This window comes from Microtus pennsylvanicus, chromosome 5 (assembly GCF_037038515.1).
Source record: "Microtus pennsylvanicus isolate mMicPen1 chromosome 5, mMicPen1.hap1, whole genome shotgun sequence".
In the NCBI taxonomy this organism is placed as follows: Eukaryota; Metazoa; Chordata; class Mammalia; order Rodentia; family Cricetidae; genus Microtus; species Microtus pennsylvanicus.
The window spans coordinates 69,871,820-69,894,557 of record NC_134583.1 but is presented as its reverse complement, the minus strand read 5'-3'; the positions used below and the strand labels follow the sequence as shown (position 1 = coordinate 69,894,557).

At 44.6% G+C, this 22,738-nt stretch overlaps 1 protein-coding gene across 3 annotated transcripts in view; it reads right to left on the bottom strand.

The window, feature by feature from the left end:
* Positions 1–14,036: 14,036 nt before the first annotated feature.
* Positions 14,037–22,738, bottom strand: part of Sec23ip (SEC23 interacting protein) — a 45,976-nt gene continuing 37,274 nt past the window's right edge. Inside the window, exons 16-19 of one of the 3 annotated variants that reach the window (XM_075972459.1) lie at positions 19,719–19,904; positions 18,934–19,096; positions 18,078–18,179; positions 14,037–15,725 (exon numbers count right to left, since the gene is read on the bottom strand). In XM_075972459.1, the coding sequence (XP_075828574.1) occupies positions 18,098–18,179; positions 18,934–19,096; positions 19,719–19,904 (431 nt within the window). In that variant the 3' untranslated portion in view covers positions 14,037–15,725; positions 18,078–18,097. The remainder of the gene's footprint in view (positions 15,726–18,077; positions 18,180–18,933; positions 19,097–19,718; positions 19,905–22,738) is intronic. The other 2 variants (XM_075972460.1, XM_075972461.1) reach the window with 2 other exon arrangements.

The following is a 22,738-nucleotide window of genomic DNA, read 5'->3' as shown; positions in this document are numbered from 1 at the left end:
CCACGCCTTCCCCACTGTGGTAGACTGTACCCAGCCACGCCTTCCCCAGCGTGATGGGCTGTACCCCGCCACGCCTTCCCCACCGTGATGGACTGTACCCCGCCACGCCTTCCCCACCGTAATGGACTGTACCCCGCCACGCCTTCCCCACAGTGATGGACTGTACCACGCCACGCTTTCCCCACCGTGATGGACTGTACCACGCCACGCCTTCCCCACCGTGATGGACTGTACCCCGCCACGCCTTCCCCACCGTGGTAGACTGCACCCCGCCACGCCTTCCCCACCATGATGGACTGCACCCCGCCACGCCTTCCCAAACGTGGTAGACTGTACCCCGCCACGCCTTCCCCACCGTGATGGACTACACCCTAAAACTGTGAGCCAAAGGAAACTGTTTCTTCCTAAAGTTGCTTTTGCCAGGCGTTTTACACAGCAACAGGAAAAATCATTAATATATTCCCACAGCCACATCTCCTTCTGCCTCCAGCTGAGAGAGGTTCTCCCCACAGCTCCATAATCCAGGCACTTCCCCCTAACCTCGACCACATCTACCATGTCACCTTTACCATGACGGACAACACAGTCACAGTCTCTATGGGATTTAGGTGTGGATGCCCAAATGGGCAAGTCCTGTTTCATCCCCCGGTGTCACTTTTTGTGGCTTTCTTGCATTTCCACCACAACATACAGATCACACAAAGTCATTTCCGCAAATTCACCGAGACCTTCTTGTGGCACCTTATACACGCGGATAATTTTGCAGCTCTTCTGGGTGTACTCGGATGAATATATTCCTCTAGACTGTAAAGTTAGATTTACCTCCACTAATTTTTAAAAAGCAATCATGTTGTTAAATTTTCTCTGTTGGAGGTGGCAAAGTTCTGATTTGTCAGCCTTTGAGAACATGCTGAAGTCCCCAACTGTGATCTTTGGCTTCTGTTAATTCTATTACAAGGGGCTTCGTAGATGTCACGGCTATAATGCTTGATTATTAATGTATCTTCTAGGTTTGTTCTTCTATCAGCATGAGACACCTTGCCTTGCCTGACATTTGATTGTCATTTTGCCATAAGTAGTTTTGGGATATTGGGGCATTTTTTGATGGGGTTCTGTAGCCCAGGATAACCTTGAACTTGACCTTCTGATCCACCTGCCTTTACTTTCCAAGTGCTAGAAGTTCAGGGATGTGCCACCAACCCAGTATTATGTAGTCCTGGGGACCCCACCCTAGGGCTTTGTGCACACAATGCCAGAACCCCACATCCACAGCCCTAATACGTTTTGTATGATGCTAGGTCACTGAGTTACTTTGTTCATATTTGGTGGACGTATCTCTTTTCATTTATCATTTCCATTTTGACTATGACTTTTTTTGTGACGGTGTAGATAATGTATTGCTGGGTCTCAGGATTCCTTCATTCAGCACATCAGAGCCTCTCTGGTATTTGGCCGCCACCTTTCTTTCACAGAGTCTGCTCCTCGGATACTTAACTGGGTCTGACTTAGCCATGATTCCGTTAATGTACGTTGTCTCTTACTCAGTGTTGGTTCTTGGATAGACAGGAGGAGTCTAGGTGCTACTGTGCACCTCTCCCAGGAAGCCCTGGTGGAGAGGTAGCCCCTTTGTCTGGTTTTAGTCCCTGCTGACAAACATCTGCCTAAGGACTCTCTGACACTACAGAGTAGTAGCGATGAGGCTGTGACCTCAGGTAGATGGGCATATAATCAATGTGACTCCATTTGTGTGCTTGCTGGCCTGCTGATTGATGAGCTGTTGTTGATAATGGCTTTGTCCCAGGTCTGAGTCCGCCATACAAACCAAGGTCTCCTACTATACGTGCAAGCTGTGTGTCTCTTCTACCAACGCAGTCTGCAGGAAAGATGGAACCCAATAAAGCCAGTCCTGGCCCATCCTGCCGTCAGTTTCCTCCTCTACCAACTCAAACAACACCCTTTCACCAAAGATTTGGAGGACCAGGTGCCAAATGAGACGTGAGCCCCATCACCCTCCCTGTCTCTCCTGGGGCACCTGCAGAGCGGGGATCAGAAGGTGCTGACTTCCTTGATCAAAAGGTAAATTCTGCAGAGCTTACGATGGATTTGCTTTTCTTGTAAGAAATCATAGTTCGTCGCCTAGAAACCAACCGAATTTAGATATCAAGAATCACTTACAGGGATGCTGTCTGGGAAACAGAGTCCCTTTATTCTCATTTTCAATAAGAGACATATTCGCATGACTCAAAACTAAAGTACATGTATGAAATGCTAATGTGAAGTCCCCCTCCACATGTAGCCACTAATACTTGTTTCTCATTCATCTTTCCGGGGTCTCATTAGATGAATACAAACAAGGATATGGATAAATTAGAGATGCAGGTTTGCAAGCGCATGTGGGCATGAACACACACACACACACACACACACACTGGTCTTCCCATAAAGGCTGGCTTACTACCCACCCTTGGACGTTCGCTATGACTGTCCAATGGATCTTCCTCATCGGGAAGACTCATCATCATTTGTCACAGCTGCATAGGCCCCTGGGGCGTGGAGAGCTGTCATTTATCTAACCACCGCTCTTCACAGGTGTCAAGGCTGTTACAGTCTTCTGCCATCACGATGCTACAGTGAGCAATGCAGTTTAAAGAATGGGGTGGGCGAGATGTGCTGATCAGTCTCGGCATTTCACCGCAGGCACGTTTACCCGTAGTCTAGCTTCCCCACTACTGTTTCTTCACCCTGCATTTTTATTTTGCTGGATGTCAAATGTTGATGCTTTATTGTGGTTTGCACATTGTTCAGGGTCATTTCAGTGGTTAGACATGCACAATAAAATAGAAAAATGTGCATCTGTGGAAGTCTTGAAAGTTAAGGGCAACCACAGCAACTCTCCCGTTTGCTGGATGCCTTCAGCAACCCTGGGGCGAAACAGCAAGGGAACAGTGGTTCTGCAGGCTCAACACGGGGGGCAACTGGATGAATATGCTTCTTCTCTGCCGCAGGGCACCGTGCCTGCCAGTCTCATAGCAAAGGACAGAACAAAACACATAGGAACGTTCTTCTCGATGCTCTATAGCTTTCAAAAATCCATTGCTGCACACTTGTAATCCCAGTGCTTAGAAAGCTGAGGCAGGGGCATTGATTATAGGCCAGCGTGAGCTACATAGCAAAACCCTGACTCAAAAAGACAAACAAGTGCTAGTCTTTGGTATCTATACCCAAGATAATTGAAAACATGCTCGGGTAGAGGTGTGCACATGCACACACACGCACACACACACACACACACACACACACACACAAATAAATGTAATAAAAAATTAAAAGCAAAACAAAAGGAAAATATTTTCCCAGCAGCCACTTCACTGATGTCAGTCTTTCTTATCAACACTATTAGGCACCAAACCATTTTTCTCTATGATCCATTTTTCTACACGTTCATGTGAGTTGAGCAGGAGTGACATCATGAGGATGACATCATGAGGATGACATCATGAGGATGACATCATGAGGATGACATCATGAAGATGGAATTGCAAGGCACTGAGCTAGATGCCTGGGTCCTTACTGAAGTATTTACATTTCACGGATGATGAAACCAATGTTCAGCCAATCCTAGAACAGCTGACAACTATGGGTACTAATAGGAAGGAGAGATAATGCAGACTGACAAGCAACAGGAGCAAAACACACTTCCTATTTGCTAACAGTAACCAATTTGTATGTATTGTTTTGTTTTTGTTTTTTTTTAATTCATAACAGGGACTGGGCAGATTGACCTGGACCAGTAGGTCGTTCTTCAGTGGCAGGGTCCTGATGGGAAGGTGCCAGGGGATGAGAAAGCTAGAGAAGATGTCTCATGCCAAAGGAGATTATTAAGAAGTATACCATCGGGGCTGGAGAGATGGCTCAGTGGTTGAGAGCACTGACTGCTCTTCCAGAGGTCCTGAGTTCAATTCCCAGCCACCACATGGTGGCTCACAACCACCTGTAATGAGATCTGGTGCCCTCTTCTGGCCTGCAAGCAGGATACTGTATACATAATTAAATAAACCTTTTGAAGAAGGAGGAGGAGGAGGAAGAGATGGAGGAGGAGGAGGAGGAGGAGGAAGAGGAAAGAAGAAGAGGAGGAAGAGGAAAGAAGAAGAAGAGGAGGAGGAGGAGGAGCACCGAATATACTGTTTGCAGGGAAAAATGGTTAAGATCAGCATAGAGCTAAGTCAGACAATGCTGAAAGGATACCTCAGACACAGCTGCCTTAGGACTGATAATCACAGGCTGGAAGATGAGTTGAGTTCTCAGAAACAGTGACTAACTCCTTCAAGTCATTGGCTCCAGTCTCAGACTGGCCTTGCCAAGTCCACCCCTGGACAAGGACACAGAACTAAAGCTCCCTTTGTCCTTTTGTCAGGGAATCTGAGAAAGTCTTAGACTGGTCTGGTGACCCACAGCAGATGGCTCAGTGGGTGTATGCACCGGCATCATACACACAAAACAATAAGGAAAAAAATGTTCACAGGTCAAGATACAAAATACCAAAAAGGGGTTATAAAAATGTACTGAAGAAATGTTTAAAAAAATAATGAAAACAAGAGAATCAGTGAGAAAAGTCACCTTTTACCTGGCACATGTTCATACGGGTATACGTTTTTCTAACAATTGTTTTGGTAACAACAAGAACTATGTAAAAGTAAGGCTTAACATGTATCCATTCTTTGAGAGAGAGAGAGAGAGAGAGAGAGAGAGAGAGAGAGGACATGATATTGAGAGAGTTTGTGAGAGGGAACTGTAGGGTGATTTGGAAAGGGGAAGGGTTGACAATCATCTAAATATTATTAGTATTAATGTATGGAATCAATTATTTATTTAATTGATTAATTAATATTAATTAATTAGTATGAAATTACCAAAAAGTACATTTAAAAATCATTTAGAGATAAGAGTGGGCAGTAAATCAGCGTGAACCCAAAGGCCATTCCTTTCCACTCCGCCACCCTGGCATTCACTTAGGATGACCTTTGGCATGGATCAAGCTCTATCCCGAGAGGACAAAATGTATTTGAAGACATTCTGAGGGCATAAGAGAAAAACTTGATTAGACTGTAGCCTCGATGGGAGGTTCTGCTGGCCCTGTAGGGTTTTCCCTGTGGTTTATGTTTATGCTTCTGTTAGAGTTTCCTTAAGGAGCAGCATCAACATACAAACATGGAACCCAGTCCTCCTGTGGGACATCAGCAGCAGTGTGCTTACTCCATGTGAGCAGTGATGCTCAGTTTCCCTGGCATGACCAGGACCACCAAACAGTACCTGTGAGCAAGCTGGCATTGTGACTGACAGTCCCTGCACCAGCTTCTGTCCTTGCTAAAATTCCTTCCCTAGAGGGACTGTAAAGCAACAACTACCCTCTTCCCAACAACAAACCAAGGTACCACTCTACCCAAGTTCACTTTGGGGCAACAGAGAATGTACTGGGCTTCCTTACAGAGCCTACTGCAAAGAGCCAGCATGGCCTAGGCAACTCTAACAAAAAAAAAGCAAGCTTTTAGTTAGGTGCTTGCTTACAATTTAGGTTAGTCCATGATCATCATGGCAGGAAGGAGACAGGTGTGGCACTGGACTAGGATCTGAGAATTTTCCATCCTGTTCCACAGGCAGCAGGCAGAAAGAGGTAACATGAGCCTGGAGTGGGCTTTTGAGACCACAAGCCAATCCCCGCTATGGCATGTTTCCTCCAATGCCACACCTCCTAATCCTTCCCAAACTGTTCCACTAATTGGGAGTCAAGCACGTAAATTTATAAGCCTATGGTGGGCATTCTCATTCAAACCACAACCTTGTACACACTGGCCCCCATAGGCTTGTAGCCATATCATAAAGCAAAATGTGTTTAGTCCAACTCCAAAAGTCCTCATAGTCTTTAACAGTCTCAACACTATTTAAAAATCCAAAGTTTCTTCTGAGACTCAAGGCAATCTCTTAGACTATAAAACCCTATGAGATCAAAATCAAAAAGCAGATCACATACTTCCAACATGCAGAGGCACAGAATATACATTACCATTCCAAAAGGGAGGGAAAGGCACATAGTGAGGAAACACTGGACCAAAGGACCAGCAGGTCAGACTCCAAACTCTGTAATTCCATGTCCGATGATAAAGGGTTGACTAGATGGCTCTTCCCTTACACGTCTCATTCTCAGGCTGGCTCCACACCTGGTCTGTCACACAGATGTACACCATCTGACCCCACAGGGAGCATCTACTTCATGTGCATCCAAAGGTGTTGAGTGTGACTATTTTATCTAGTCTCCTGATAGTCCCTACTCCCAATTTTGTCATGTGAAATGAAAACTGCTACTAGAGGAAATTGAGAGCAAGCAGAATGGCCTCAGCACCGTGGGGAAATGTTGGTTCCTGTTGCCATGACTACTGACACTAGTGGGTTGGAGAAAGCAATCACTCTAAGGGGCTCCTTCTTAGTTCAGAGCAGTCTTCCCTGCAGCTTTAGCTGCCTCAAGACCCAGTATGTTACAGTCCTTGGGCCAGTACTGGCAAAACAACCAGTACCACCCTGGGTTTGAAAAGTCCTTTGGGATAGAAGAGTCTAATCCAAACAGGTAAAAGTCATTCAAAAGAAATAGCATTTTGTTTTTAATTTGAACTTTTTCAAAAAGTATTAAAAAGGAATTCAATTATTACCTCCAGCAGTATTATCTCATGTCCTGTGCTGGTGACAAGATGACGTGATATTAGAATCACTCAGGAGACAAGCCTCTGGGCATGCCTGTGAGCAGTTATTAGATTAGGATAGTGAAACAGGAAGGCCCACATTAACGGTGGGTGGCAATATCCCATGGGTGGGGGTCCTGGGTTAAACATGAAGAAAAATGGAGTTAAACTTGTCTGGACGCAGTGTCATAGGCACACCCCAACATGCATCTTCAAGGTCACTACTTGTGTCCATTGTCCCAGCACATCTGTGACCCCCATTGTGTCCCCACTTCTCTAGGGGTCTCTGTTACCTTCAAACAGGGTTTTCCTTCCACACTATAGCACACTATACTTTTTAGTTGGTTTTAGCGGCAACCTCACGTGTGATAAGTGGGTCACTGAACATGGAAATCCCCTTGGGGTACTGCAATGGAGAATACACTGAGTTGAGTACACTCATGAATGAGGGGAAAGGCCAACAAAGATGCACCCTCAAAGACAAACTTCCTCAGCAAAGGGGAACACTGCATGGATGACTTTGATCTCTCTCCTCTTTGATGCCTAATTTGGACTCGAGATCTTGTGGGAGGAAAACTAGAAGTTCTGAGCATATCTGTCAGGGATATAATAATACTGTGTTGGTCACTTTGCTTATCCTGTGACTGAATATTTATAAGAACCAACCCAGGCGGGGCGGTGGTGGCACACGCCTTTAATCCCAGCACTCGGGAGGCAGAGGCAGGCGGATCTCTGGGAGTTCGAAGCCAGCCTGGTCTACAAGAGCTAGTTCCAGGACAGGCACCAGAAGCTACAGAGAAACCCTGTCTCGAAAAACCAAAAAAAAAAAAAAAAAAAGAACCAACCCAAGGAAGAAAATATTTGTTTTGGCTTGCAATTTGAGAACAGCTCATTGCAGCTCAGAAAGCAGGAGGGCAGGCTGTGGTGGAAAGAACTTGCAGCAAGGCTATGACATTTAGGGGATCAGGAAGATGGAACCAGAATGGACTGTAAGCCTCAAAGTTGGCACTCCTAGGGACCCACTTCCTTTTTTTTTTTAAAGATTTATTTATTTATTATGCGTACAATGTTCTGTTAACATATATACACCAGAAGAGGCACCAGATCTCATGATAGATGGTTGTGGGCCACCATGTGGTTGCTGGGAATTGAACTCAGGACCTCTGGAAGAGCAGCTAATGCTCTTAACCTCTGAGCCATCTCTCCAGCCCCCAAATCTCTTTTTTTTTTTTTGTTTTTGTTTTTGTTTTTTGAGACAGGGTTTCTCTGTGGTTTTGGAGCCTGTCCTGGAACTAGCTCTGTAGACCAGACTGGTCTCGAACTCACAGAGATCCGCCTGCCTCTGACTCCGAGTGCTGGGACCCACTTCCTACAGCAATGCTTCCACCTCCCAGTGGGCCCACAGTCTCCCAAAATAATGCCACCAGATGGGAACCAAGCATACAAGCACTTGAGCCTATCGGGAAAATCTTACACCCCAAATATGACAAATACCTGTAGCTAATAATTAGATTTTCCTTTTGTTAGCTTCTTGTTGTTTACTTGCTTGTTTTTGAGTCAGTCTATAGCCCAAACTATCCTTGAAGTTATGATAATCCTCCTGCGTCCACCTCCTGATGCCAGGATTACATATGGGAGCTGCTATACTCGGTTTTACTATTAGATTTTCTAAAAGTAAGTTTTACGTTTGAGGGTGGATTTCATTTTAACATGAGAGGAAATCAATGAAATGCCAGAGATACGATGCAAAGAATTTAAAATATCGGTGACACTAACTATATGAATCAGACGGAAGAAGAAAATAAGACACTTGCATTGGAATAAAGCAAATAAAAATGTTATAAATCACAATATGGCAAACATAAGAGATTATAATTCAAAGCTTCCCAGAGCATAGAGCCTCTCCAGAGATTCAGAGAGTTCAGACACAAACCCATTAGGTTTACGAGAGTGTGTGCGTGAGTCAAGGGCAAACCGGTTTGTACAGTTGGGTACTTCTTTTTGGTAAACTCCTCTGGCGGAATCAGAATGGAAAGACACTCCAGCAAGTGTGTTTGCTAATGGCTACCATGTTCTAGTACAGAGTGCCCCACTGCAGTCACTTGACTTTTCTGACCTATTTCTCTATAGAGCAGGCCTAAGCCACACCTGGGCCAGAATGCCCAGTGAAGTTGCTCACCGGTTTTAGATACAAGATGCTCAAAAGCCATGAATGGACTTGTACTCAGAAGAGTGTCCCTACGGTCCTGAAACTGTTTTGTGGTGGCCATACCTGCTTCCCTTTGATTTCCCAGAACCAGTTATGAAGCTTCCTTATCCCACTTCAGTACGAGTACAGGCTGGAAATATAAATGGGTCTGCTTACATGCGATGGCAACCTGGTGTTCCAGGAGACTCTCTCTGTCTTGTAATGATTTCCTTTGTCTGTTTGGAGTATTGGCTTTTTATGCTTTGTTGCTGTTGCTTGAGCCAGTGTCTCCTATATCTCAGGCTGACCTCCATCTTGCTAAGAAGCCTCGAATGGCAGGAAATGTCATTTTAAACTCACTTTCCCTCCCCTTCCTCTGATTTCTTCCCAAACTTTATTTACTTTATGAATGTTTTGTCACATGTATATAAATGCACCATGTGCTTGCTGGTGCCCACAGAGGTCAGAAGAAGGCATCAGATCCCTTAATACTGGATTGCTGGGAATGGAAGCCAGGTCTTCTATTAGAGCAACAAGTGCTCTTAACTGCTAAGCCATCTCTACTGTACAATCTTCTCAAACTCATATAATCACTGAACATTTCCTGCTGTGGTTTCCACTGTGTAACTCTCCTAAGCCAACTAATCCAACAAGCTTTCATCTTTGTTGGTTTCTGGATTGATTCTCAAAGTGCAGTTAGTAGACTCAAAGGTATAACCACTGCACGGCTCTGGTGTGACCTTGTGTGCACATCTTTCTTTTCAATTACCAACATGACCAAGATCTTTATTGTTTGTTTGTTTATGACACAGTGTGGCGGTTTGAAAGAAAATAGCTCCCACAGAAAGCAACACTATTAGGAAGTGTGACTTTGCTGGAGTAGGTGTGGCCTTGTTGAAGGAAGTGTGTCACTGTGAGGGTGGGCTTTGAGGTCCCCTATGCTACACCCAGCTGCTTCTGCTGCCTGCGGATCAAGAAGTAGAACTCTCAGCTCCTTCTCCAGCACCATGTCTGCCTGCATGCCACCATGCCCCACCATGATGATAATGGATTAAACCTCTGAAACTATAGGCCAGCCTCAATTTAATGTCTTCTAAGAGTTACTGAGGTCACGGCATCTCATCACAGCAATTGAAAGCCTAAGACACACAGGGTCTCACTAAGTAGCCTTAACTGGCCTAGAACTTGCTATTTAGACAAGACTGAACGCAAACTCACAGATATCCACTTGCCTCTGCCTCCTAAGCACTAAGATTGAAGGTAGATACTGCCATGTCTGGTTATAAGCATGTTTGGGGTTTTGTTTAAGAGAGATAACTCCTTTTAAATGTTATTTAATTAATTTAAAAGTTTGGCAGTTAAAGCTGATGGAAAAAGAAAAGTCCTTTATCTTTAAGGGCATGGCCCCTGGTAAGCTGAGCACACTTCAGGGGAAGGCCATACATTTGAGAATACAGGCCAGCATAACTTGAACTTGATGGTGTGAAAAAAAAGAGATAGAGAATGCAAAACTGAGTGGAAGGAGGAAGGGATCTGGGAGGGGAAAGGAGGGAAGGGTCTGGAAGGTGGAAGGTAGAGGCAGGAGCAATGGAAGGGTTTGTGGGAAGAGTGAATACAATCAGGACACTACAAAATTCTCCAAGAACTGATAAAATTTTTAAATAAAAGTTTTACATTTAAAAAATGTTTTATATCATACATGTGATTACATTCATACACACCCCACAGTCTCCTCTCCTGCTCATGCCTCAACTCCCAAGATTCAGGTAGGCAGGTAAAGCTAATGTATATTCAGGACTGCAACAGCTTTGCCATGCCCACAAGACAGTACCCCATCACATCTCTCCCATCCTTCCCTTCCCATGGCCCTTTTAGCCCCTTTTCTATGATGCTCCCTGGGCCCCAGAGGGAGTGATAGAGAGATCCCATTTGGAGCAAGACTCCAGTAATCTCTTATTCTCAGTATTTTGACTAGCTATGAACCCCTGTTTAGAGTGCTGCCTAATACCGAAGAGCTGCCCAATACTGTTGGCTTCTCACCAAAGCCAACAGTATTGGATGTAAGTAAAAATATTTAGAAGGCAGTTTAATGACACGCCCATCTAGGAAAACATCAGTAGAAGAGTCCTCTTCAGGGACTGTGACATCCCTGGTCTTGGGACCAGATGTACAGTGACAGACACATTGAAGGGGCCTCAGATCCAACCATGACACCACTCTTGTCTTAACTACGGTTTCTATTTTGTGATAAAACATCATGCCCAAGAACAGCTTTGGGAGAAAAGGGTTTATTTCAGCTTACAATTTATATGTAGTCTATCATGAAGAGAGGTCAGGGCAGGAAAGAGGCAGGAACTGAAGCTGAGGCCACGGAGGGGTTCTACTTACTAGTTTGCTCCCCGAGGCTTTCTCAAACTGCTACACTCCAGGACCAGCTGCCCAAGGGAGGCACCATCCACAGGGGGCTGAGCCTTCTCACATTAATCATTAATCAAGAAAACGTCCTACAGACTTGCCTATAGGCAATCTGATGAAGGCATTTTCTCAATTATGGTTCTTCTTACCAAATAACTCTAGTTTGTGTGAAGTTGACAAAAAGCTAACCAGCATAACCTTTCTCTCCAAAATTTTGACTATAATACTGAGGTGAGTGATACAGATGAGCATTTTAAGTTCTCTAGAGTTTTTGTTGAACTAATCTTTCATGTCCTTTTCATGTTAATCTACTAAAAGTTCACTGTAAGAAAACCTTGAAATGAGTCTAAAGCACCAGGGTACATTACCAATGGTGTTCTATAAGAGTCCTTCTGATCTGCATCAAGGTGGGCACACAAAGACCAACCCCACTTCATCCAGTTCCACCCAACCCAGTTCCACCCACTTCACCTTCCCTTCACCCCACAGGCTGCGCATGCCTAGGCCCCAGCCTCGGAGGCTTCTGAGGCACAGGAAGCCTCCCTCTGTTGTCACCGAACTCCTAGGAGCCTGGCCAGAGCAGCCCCAGAGAACAAGTCATTCACCCTTTTCCCAGCTCGTAAGATGTACTAGAGAAATCGAACCCACCATACAAGTGCCTGCTGAGCACTAGCAGCTGTATGCCTCAGGTCAGATGCTGTTACCAATGGCAATACAAACACACAGGGTAGCTATGCTGGCTGTTTAGGACAGTTCTGGTCTCCAGCATGTCCCACTTTCTGACCACAGTCTTGATCTCTAGAGTATCATGCACAGTCAGACCACATCCTGACCTTCAGCATGTCCCACAGTCAGACCACAGTCCTGACCTTCAGCATGTCCCACAGTCAGACCACAGTTCTGACCTTCAGCATGTCCCACACAGACAACAGTCCTGGTCTTCAGCATGTCTCACAGTCAGACCACAGTCCTGGTCTTCAGCATGTCTCACAGTCAGACCACAGTCCTGGTCTTCAGCATGTCTCACAGTCAGACCACAGTCCTGGTCTTCAGCATGTCTCACAGTCAGACCACAGTCCTGACTGTCAGCATGTCCCACACAGTCAGACCACAGTCCTGACTGTCAGCATGTCCCACACAGTCAGACCACAGCCCTGATCTCCAGCATGTCCCACACAGTCAGACCACAGCCCTGATCTCCAGCATGTCCCCCACAGTCAGACCACAGTCCTGATCTTCAGCGTGTCCCACAGTCAGACCACAGTCCTGACCTTCAGCGTGTCCCACAGTCAGACCACAGTCCTGACCTTCAGCATGTCCCACACAGTCAGACCACAGTCCTGATCTCCAGCATGTCCCACAGTCAGACCACAGTCCTGACCTTCAGCATGTCCCCCACAGTCAGACCACAGTCCTGGTCTTCAGCACGCCTCACAGACAACAGTCCTGGTCTTCAGCATGCCTCACAGATGACCTCTGTGCAAGACAGAGGAACCTATGTCTACCGTCTTCTTTTCAAGCACTTTCCTCAAACATCATCACGCATCCTTTTTTTTTTTTGAGGCAAGGTCTGACTTTATAGCTCAATCCTCCCTAGTGCTGCAATTACAGCCACAAAGAGAAACACACTGCCTGGGTCCCTTTAAGAAAAAAAATCAGTGGAGCTTTGAGAGAACAAGTCTATCTGGCTGGATCAGCACGCACCAGACTTAGAAAACTACCTATCATTGCAGACACTTGTGTGTAAACATGGCTGGCGGCTGCCCCTCCCCGTGATTTTGTGACTTTTACCTTAAAGTGCCTACTTTCTAAGGTCTCTGTCACAAACCCTACCCAGGAAACACATCTGGAGTCTTCTTCCCTCACCTGAGGAAAACAGGAGCACCAACCGAGGAGCTGCCTCCAGTTCAGCAGTATTCTCACCTTTACAAACCTGAGCCACCTGCACTGGGAAAGGGGTTGGCTCACAAACCACTGATTTGGTGATCCTCCAAGGTCTCTTCCAAGTGTCACTTGACTTTACAGTTTTGATTTTTAAATTTCCCTAATCAACAAGCATTTGATAAGCACCTTACTCAGTGGCAAGACTCTGAGGTCAATAAACCAGACACTAATACCGAGACTCAGGAACCAGAGATGGGACGGTCATAGCTCAGAGATGCTAATACTGAGACACAGGAACCAGTGATGGGGATGTAGCTCAGAGATACTAAAACTGAGACACAGGAAGCACAGTGATGGGGCGGGATGCAGCTCAGAGACGCTAATACCAAGACACAGGAACCCCAGTGACATTGCAGGACGTAGCTCCGATGGTCTGGTGCTTGTGCAGTAAGTATCATCAGGTCCTGGGTTTGATCGCCAGCACTGTCTAAACCAGGTGTGGAAACACACACCTATAATCCTAGCATTTGGGAGAGGCAAGGGAATCCAAGGTTCAAGGTCATCCTCAAATACTCAAATACTCGTCAAGTTCAAGGGCAGTCTGGGCTGCTTGTCTTGGAGGGGTTAAAAGAAGAGAGAGAGAGGTAACAGTGATAGAAAATATATATCTAGACAAGTTCACTGAAATAGTTTATTTTATGTTCCCCAACTATTAAAATGAAGTAGCAACAAGGGGCACTTGGCTGGCATGGACTCCTCCTAATGCCCCTTCCCTGCCCATGACTCACAAGACACAAGCAGAATGATACAACTCAAACTTGTTACAAGTTGAAAAAGCTAAATATTTTATTAAAATATACATGAGGAACCTCTGTTTTCCCCTTATTCTGACAGTATTCGAAGTCATATGGAAACTAAGTGAACAGTAATTGTCCTGGTGGAAAGAAACGAAGGTCAAAAGAAATCAAGAGAACCCAACTTGGCTAAGTGCTTCCCTGGCGGGGACAGTGTCCTCAGCTAGAGGAGGTGATTGGAAACTGTGCTGCCTGGGGCCAAAGGATGCGCTGCTCTCCAGAGCGGTGCTTCTCCACCTTCCTGACGCTGCGATGGTTAACACAGCTCCTCATGCTGTGCTGGCCCCGACCATACAACGATTTCATTTCATAATCCTAATTCAGCTCTGATATGAAGGATTGCCTGATATGCAACCCCCGTGAAAAGGTCACTGGACCCCAAAGGGGTTGAGAGCCACTCTCTAAACCCTCAGTTTAGAGGCCGCGGCGTGACAACACTTTAAGAAAGGTGAGAAACAACAGTTTGCAGCTTGAAAAAGAGCATCGATGTCGCTGTTTTATTCACACCAATTAGAATACATACACAAAAATGTGTATTATATGTTGCTTTAAAAAAAAAGTCCATGTTCCATGAGAACTATGTGAACGACATAAAATGTTTCTGCTATGTAACAAAAGAGGAAGTCAGCATTCCCAGTGTTTGTTAGGAAATAGTTAGACAAGGAGTTTATAGTAAACAAAATGATGTTACAGAGCAGTCTGCACCAAGCAGCTCTACATCCCAGCAGCAGGAAATCCACCCTTTCAAACCCTTTGGTACAAGTAAAATTAAACCAAAGAACGAAACCGCCCACTCTGGTTGTCTGTGAACTGGAAGCTCGGCCGTGGTGCCGGCACAGACACTCAACTCACAACGAAAGCCTGCCACATGCTCACCTCTCGGGAGGTGGACAAGCCAGGAGAGGCCACATCATCTAAGTGCTTCACTCCTTCTGTAGAGTGACCAGGCTCTCAGTGATGGCGTTCGGCTTCACAAACTCAGGTCAGCTTGGCTGAGGAGCCTACTGCCTTGTCACGAGCAGGAACAACTCTACCAGGAGGGCTCAGAGCAATTCACATTTAAAGCACAGCGCGAGCTTCTTTTCTTTTTTGTTGTGAAGTGTCTCTCTATGTTGTCCTGGCTGTTCTGGAACTTGCTATATAGACCAGAGATCTACCTGCCTCTGCCTCTCAAGTGCTGGGATTGAAGGCATGTGCCACCACGCCCAACCTAGCATATATAAGCTTCTGAAAAATCATGTTAATACAGTTTCTCAAGAAGTCCATATTTAAATAAAAATAACATATTGCATTAATACAAAGAAAAATGTTAAGTTTAATAGCCCACTGACAATAGTTTCAAAAAAATAACCATTTGCAGCTACTAATATCTCTTCATTAGGACACACTTAATTTTGGTAACTACACAACTAAACAGATCTGAGAATTTTCCACAGCATTATTTTATGGTTGCAGTTTTTCTTCTATACTGTCCAAATGCAGTACTGATTTTCTTCCCCAGTATTTTTCTGTTCTGTGCCTTTTAAAATGAATTCCTACATCTGAGAAGCCGAGGTCAGCAACTGCTGCTGAGTCACTTCTGTCATCATCACTGGAGCCAAGAGGGTGGGTCACCACGGGGCCTCCCAACAATGGCACTCCTGCTGGAACTTCCTGGAAGACAACAGAGTCTTTAAAAATCCCAAGTGACTGTCACAAACCCTCAATAACAACTGCTCCCTCCCATCGTGAAGTCAAGCCAGCCACATGCTCAACTTGACTAATGCCGCTGTAGCTCCAGAGCTCCATCAAGCCCAGGGCCTCCGACACACCTTCCCAAAGGATCTGTGGGGTCTTGGGGATCAGTGAGGACAAGAAGCATGACAAAGCTGGCCGTGGGGGAGCACACATTTGATGCCAGCACTGGGCAGAAGCAGGGGAATCTCTCTAAGTTCAAGGCCAGCCTAAGTTACATAATAAAACTTTGGTGGTGGTACAAGCCTTTAACCCCAGTGCGTGGGAGGCAGTGAATCTCTGTGAGTTCAAGGCCATCCTGGTCTACCAAGTTCCAGGACAGCCAAGGCAACACTGAGAAGCACTCCTTTGAAAAACACAAAAAGATGCTAACGTGTAGCCCTTACCCGAAATGCCATATGATAAATAAATAGATCAGAATGCCCAGAAAACGGATACTAGGCAAATGATAGAGGTATCAAGTAAAAAGGACACAACATTCAAATACAGTCAGGAAACAATGACTACTTTCTCAGGGAAAGTCAAGTCCCTCTCAAGCCCACACATTTCTAGAGTTAAAGGAAGAACTAAAAGCAAGCAACACTAAATATCTAAGTAGTCACTAGTTTTAAAGTGTACCGCCAATCTAACCTAAAAATAAGAGACAAGTAACAAAGCAGACAGAGACTGCAGGATATCATCCATCGGTTTAAGCAAAAATACATCGGCACAGCCACAGGCACACATGCACACATCCAACAATCCCTGCCCCACACCTCCAGGAAATGCAAAAAGGTCAGGAGGCAACTGACAAAGAAATGAAACTGGTAGGTTAAATCTATCAAAACTACTCAAGTTCACTAACAAAGGGAAAACAAACAAGATGGCTCAGCAATTTCTGGTGCTCAACTGCCAGAATTCAAAAATAGCCACAATTGGTATTGTCAAGAGGAAATAAAAACTGGCATTATACATTAACAGTAGATATGAAAACTGAGGGGCTTCTCGAGAATGCAACTGAACAGTAAGAGCAGACTAGGAAGCCTTTCAAAATGTGGGATATTCTAGGTCTAACAGTGCCACTCACAGGCTTACCACAGTCAGAGACAGGCAAAGGCACGTAAAGCTACGTGTCAAAGTTATGTACAATAGTGACGGTGGATATGTTGGGGGGAGTTACCTAACACTCAAAAGTGGAGGATAAGTTAATAAATAATAAAACTATGAAATAAAACTCGATAAATCCATGAGATGGTTCAGAGTGAATAAAGGTGCTTATGTCACAACCTTACAACCTGAGTTTGAGTTTGGGACCCCATGCTGCAAAGAGAATACTTACTCCAGCAGGCTGTCCACTGGCTTCCACATATGCACCATGCATGGCACATACACCCAAATATAAATATATAAATGTTCATTTAAAGCTTTAAAATATCTAAATAAAGAAGCTGAACCACATATACGTATTCTCCACTGCCTTACTTCTGACAAAACTTCCTCTCCTCACCTTTGACCTCTGGCCTGACAGTAAAGCAACTGTGATCACCAGTAATGACCTGCATCTGCACCTGCCTGAAGCTTGTCCTCTGACCCTTGCCTGCAGCAATCCTCCCTTGCTTGGGCTCAACTTCTGGAGTCCTTTCACTCCAGGGACCCCTGCTCTACCCCACACTCCTTCAAGGTGACCTCTGAGTCTTTGGATGGCAAATTCATACTGATGCCTCTGACGTCATCTTTAGCGCTCAGATTTCTTTTCACCTTCAGACCAACATTATCAATTACTGACTCAACAAACCAGAAGTGATTACCCACCACCCCACAACCCAAACACCTGCTCCTCCATGGGCCCTGCCAGTAAAAAGCACCATCACGCAGTTCCCATTAAAACGCACAGGCGTCCTCCGTAACTCTCTATTCCTTTACATCCACAGTGACTTCACTGGTGACTCGTGAGAGCTCTTCTCCGTAACAGACCCAAATTCAATCGTCTCTCATCAGTCATCTCCTGTGGCCAGAGTTCAAGTCAACACTGTGCCAGCTTAAATGGCCTTTCTTTTTCTTCTCCTTTTTCTTTCTCTCCTCCATTCTCCTCTTACAGCTGGCATGGCCTGGTCTGTCTTTTAAACAATAATAAAATTGTCCTTAGGCTTCCATCTGAGTCCACTCCTAAATTCTAACTGAGAGTAAGAATTCCGAGAGGACCTGACTTCCTCTATCATCTTATCACAAAGGGACCCAACAATTTTAGCAGCACAAACATCAGCATTACACATTTAATAAGGATTAACTCACCCAGTAAAATGCAAGTCTGCTCAGTGCTGGGGCTGCTCTGGAATAATGTTCATTGTTCGATAAATTTCTTTAAGTAACAAGAGGGCAGTATCTTCAGATTCCCTAGCAGAAAAAAAGTAAGGAGGTAAGTGTCCCACATGCTATTCTACTCGGTTCTGCATAGGCAGATGACAGCAAAGCACAGAGCACAGAGCACTCTTTAAAGCCTGTATGGACTCCAGTCAGTTCCAAAACAGTCATGCTGGGAATCTCCTCAGTGATGGGGACATATGGAAAAATGGCTTTAAAGACCTTAAACTTCTGCCATTAAAGATACCCTATAGGGCTGGAGAGTTGGCTCAGCAGTTAAGAGCATTGCCAGCTCCTGAGTTCAATTCCCAGCAACCACATGGTGGCTCACAACCACCTATAATGGGATCTGATGCCCTCTTCTGGCATGCAGGTGTATATGCAGATAGAACACCATATACATAGAATTAAAAACTCTTAGGGAAGAAAAAAGATACCCCTATAAAATCACTGCACAAGCACCCGTGGTCTCTGGTCAGGGCAGATGACACGCTGACACACTGCCACCTTGTGGATTACTGAATTCCATGCAGACTTAGAAAAGTTGCCAAAAAGTCAGAAATGTAAACTGCTGGCCAAGTCTCTCCTCAATATCTGCATCTGGATTTAAAAGAAGCATGAAAGCAACAACAAAAACCTGAAGGGGGAAATATTTTGACTGTATGAGTTCAACAGGTGAATCTATTAAGTCCATCACAAGTAGGTAATGAGTAAAAGATCCCCACTACAGTGAAAACACTGTACTAGTTAAAGCCATTCAAGGAGAATCAAAGTGAAAAATACTTACCAATAGCATAAATGACTCTGAAGAGCGAAAAGATATTCATTAAAACTCTCTATTGGCTTTTCTTGAAGAACATAGTCAATCCGGCGGCCTCCATTTAACATTCCAACCTTTCCTAAGTAGTCCTCATCCTTGGAAAGTTCTGGACTTTCAACAATCTTTTCTGCTAGAATTTAAACCATTTCAATGTCAAAGTCAATCACTTAATTATTCTCTAACTTTAGCTGACTCTCTGGGCTCAATGAATATTGCTTGGTATTCATAGCAACTGAGGAGCTATAAGGCTCACTCCCCATTCCTCCAGAGAACAGGGGAAGAGGGCTGGTTCCCCAAGATAGAAAGAGACAGCAACAGCTGACAGAAGTTGTGAAGGGGCGAGAGAGCATTGCAGAAAAAAAAAAAAGAAGCAGAATTAGAATCTGAAAGTCACAAAGCAAGATGATCTGGCATTGCATATAGAGTCTCAAAACCACAGTTCAGCAGGAGCAGAAGGATGGACCCTCGTGGACGCTTTACAAAGCCTGAACACAAACTTAGCTCTCAACTCATAGTCCACCCTGGCTTAACGACCCAAAATAAAATCTTAAAATTGCAGAGAAAAGCCCAAGAACTATCAGGTAAAAACTTCTTTAACAGTTAATGAAGCGTGACATGAAATTCGGAGGACGTATTCCCCTTCAAAGGAGTTACCAATCTGACGAGGTTAGAAAGGGACACTGTCTCCCACAGATCACACACATTATGCTCTGCAACAGTATGTCAGGGAAACGCTTCCATAGCAAACATACCTTCCACTACTTGCTTTTCTTCCTCCTCTTTGATTTGATTGGCCACCTTTTCCAATTCTTCTTGCAACTGCGTTGAAGAGGTGTGAGCACGTGCAAATTCATTGAGTGTCTGCCAAGCACTTTTCAGAGAGCTGATAAAGCCCTGCTTCAAATCGGATCCCATTCGAGAAAGGCTCTCTTTCAACTCTAAACAGATTCAGATGACACACCAAGTTAATTAGCCACTGGAATTCTGTGCCATAGAAATTAAAAGTTAACCATGTCACCAGACAAGTAAGGGCCTCCTTCTCCCTTAAATCTTATGGGAGCATCTTGGAACCAGGAACTCTCAATAGGGTAAAATGCTGATTTGCATTGGATTTTTTTGAGACAAGATCTCACTCTGAAGGGCTGGCCTTGAACTAGAAATCCTCCTGCCGGTGGCTGGAGAGATGGCTCAGTGGTTAAGAGCATTGCCTGCTCTTCCAAAGGTCCTGAGTTCAATTCCCAGCAACCACATGTGGCTCACAACCATCTGTAAAGAGGTCTGGCGCCCTCTTCTGGCCTTCAGGCATATACACAGACAGAATATTGTATACATAATAAATAAATAAATATTAAAAAAAAAAAAAGAAATCCTCCTGCCGCAGCCTCCAAGTGCTAAAGTTAGAGGTATACACTACCATGCCTGGCTTTTTGTTTGTTGTTGTTGATGCAGTGTCTTGGAGCTTCAAGCCTAGGATGCTCCTCACATCTCAGACTGCTGAGCACTGGGGTTACAGGCATGAACCACCCCAATCAGCTTTTTTTTTTAAAAAAAAAACAATTTGATCCATCCCAAACCTACAAAATTTTTTCTCAAAAAGAAGTTCAAATACCATAATACAGACATAATCCTATCAAATATCATAACACAGACATAATCCTATACATTTTTACCAGAAATTTTTAAAACAGGCCTATAACAGCTGGGCATGGGGGCACAAATCTTTAAATCCCAGCACTCAGGAGACAGAGGCAGGTAGATGGATCTCTAAGTGCAGGCCAGCCTGGTCTACGTAGTGAGTTCCAGAGCAGCTGGAACTATGAAGAGAGAGACCGTCTCAAAAAAAAAAAAAAACAACAAAAAAAAACCCAAAAGGCCTGTAAAACTTTAAAAGTCAGTTTTCTTAATTTGTAATAGTGAGATAATTTTGAGAATATCAGATTCTAGGCTGGCAAAATGACTATATAAGGCATTTGCTGGCAAGCCTCACAAGCCGAGAGGGATCCTAAGAACCCATGTAGGAAGGAAAGAATTGATTTCTACAAGCTGGTCTCTGACTTCCACAACACTATGGCACACACATCTGCACATATAAATGTAATTTTAAAAATAAATTAATTTTTAGATTGTTTTATTATTTGTGTGTATGGGTATTTTGGCTTTGTGTCTGTGCACTACATGCATGCAGGGCCCTCAGAGGCCAAAAGAAGATATTGGATCCCGTGATTCTGGGGTTGCAGAAGGCTGTGTGAGTGCTGGGGTAGACTCTGGGTCCTCCGGAAGAGTCAGTTCTTCTAACCACCGAGGCATCACTCTAGCCCTTGTAATTTTTTTATTTTTTAAATCCAGATAAAGGAGCCCAGCAGAAGTGGCGCACACCTTTAATCCCAGCACTCAGGAGGCAGAGGCAGAGACAGAGGCAGACAGATCTCAGACAGATCTCTCTCAGTTCAAAGCCAGCCTGGTCTACAGAGTGAGTTCCAGGATAGTCAGAGCTATAACACAGAGAAACCCTGTCTCAGAAAAACAACAACAAACGGAATAAAGGAACTGAGGAGACAGCTCAGGGTGCCTGCCGTGCGACCGTGAAGACCTCAGTTTGAAGCCTAGAATCCATGAAACCCGTTCAGAGTAGCATATGCCGTGTACTGTGGAGCTCCTGAGGGTATAAAAGGTGGTAGGAGAACCCTGGAAACTGTAGGCCAGCTGGTTTGGCACATGCAAGATAAAAACCAGAGACCACATTTCAACGAGGTGGAAGGAGAGAACAACCAAAGGTGCACTCTGACCTCATTCCATTTATGAACACATTCACATCTACATCATGTGCACACACACACACAACTGTGATGACCACAACTCAAACTTCCAATTCCGAAGACAAGCCCCACCCCTTCGACACCTGTTTGTCTAATAATTATATTTAAATCACCCTGCAAGCTAACAAATTTCTAATTTTAACTTCTAAAAATTTTAATTTTATTTCTTCTTTTTACATTTTTTTTGGGGAGGGGGGTTTCGAGACAGGGTTTCTCTGTGGCTTTGGAGCCTGTCCTGGAACTAGCTCTGTAGACCAGGCTGGTCTCGAACTCACAGAGATCCGCCTGCCTCTGCCTCCCGAGTGCTGGGATTAAAGGCGTGCGCCACCACTGCCCGGCAACATACATTTATTTGTTTGTTTGTTTGTTTGTTTGTTTGTTTAAAATGTTTATTTATTTATTATGTATACAATATTCTTTCTGCGTGTATGCCTAAAGGCCAGAAGAGGGCACCAGATCTCATTTCAGATGGTTGTGAGCCACCATGTGGTTGCTGGGAATTGAACTCAGGACCTTTGGAAGAGCAGGCAATGCTCTTAACCGCTGAGCCATCTCTCCAGCCCCCCATTTATTTATTTTTGTATGAAAATATATACCTTTTTAATGTTAGTCTTCTCCTTTCCAAAATGACACACTGCCATAACCTAATCACAAGAGGGCTGGAGAGGTGACTCGGTGAGTTAGAGCACTGGCTGCTCTTGCAGAGGACCTGCATTCAATCCCAGCATCCACACGGTGGCTCACAACCATCTATAAGCTCAGTTCAGGGGATCCAACACCCTGTCCTGACCGCCATGGGAACCCACGAGGGAAGAGAGAGCTTTGGCACATCACAAAGACATCACACACAATAAATGTTCATAATTCACCACAGTTTACAATATCAACAGGAAAGGGCAACTATGTGGGTTTGTTTTTTTTTTTTTTTTTTTTGGTTTGAGACAGGGTTTCTCTGT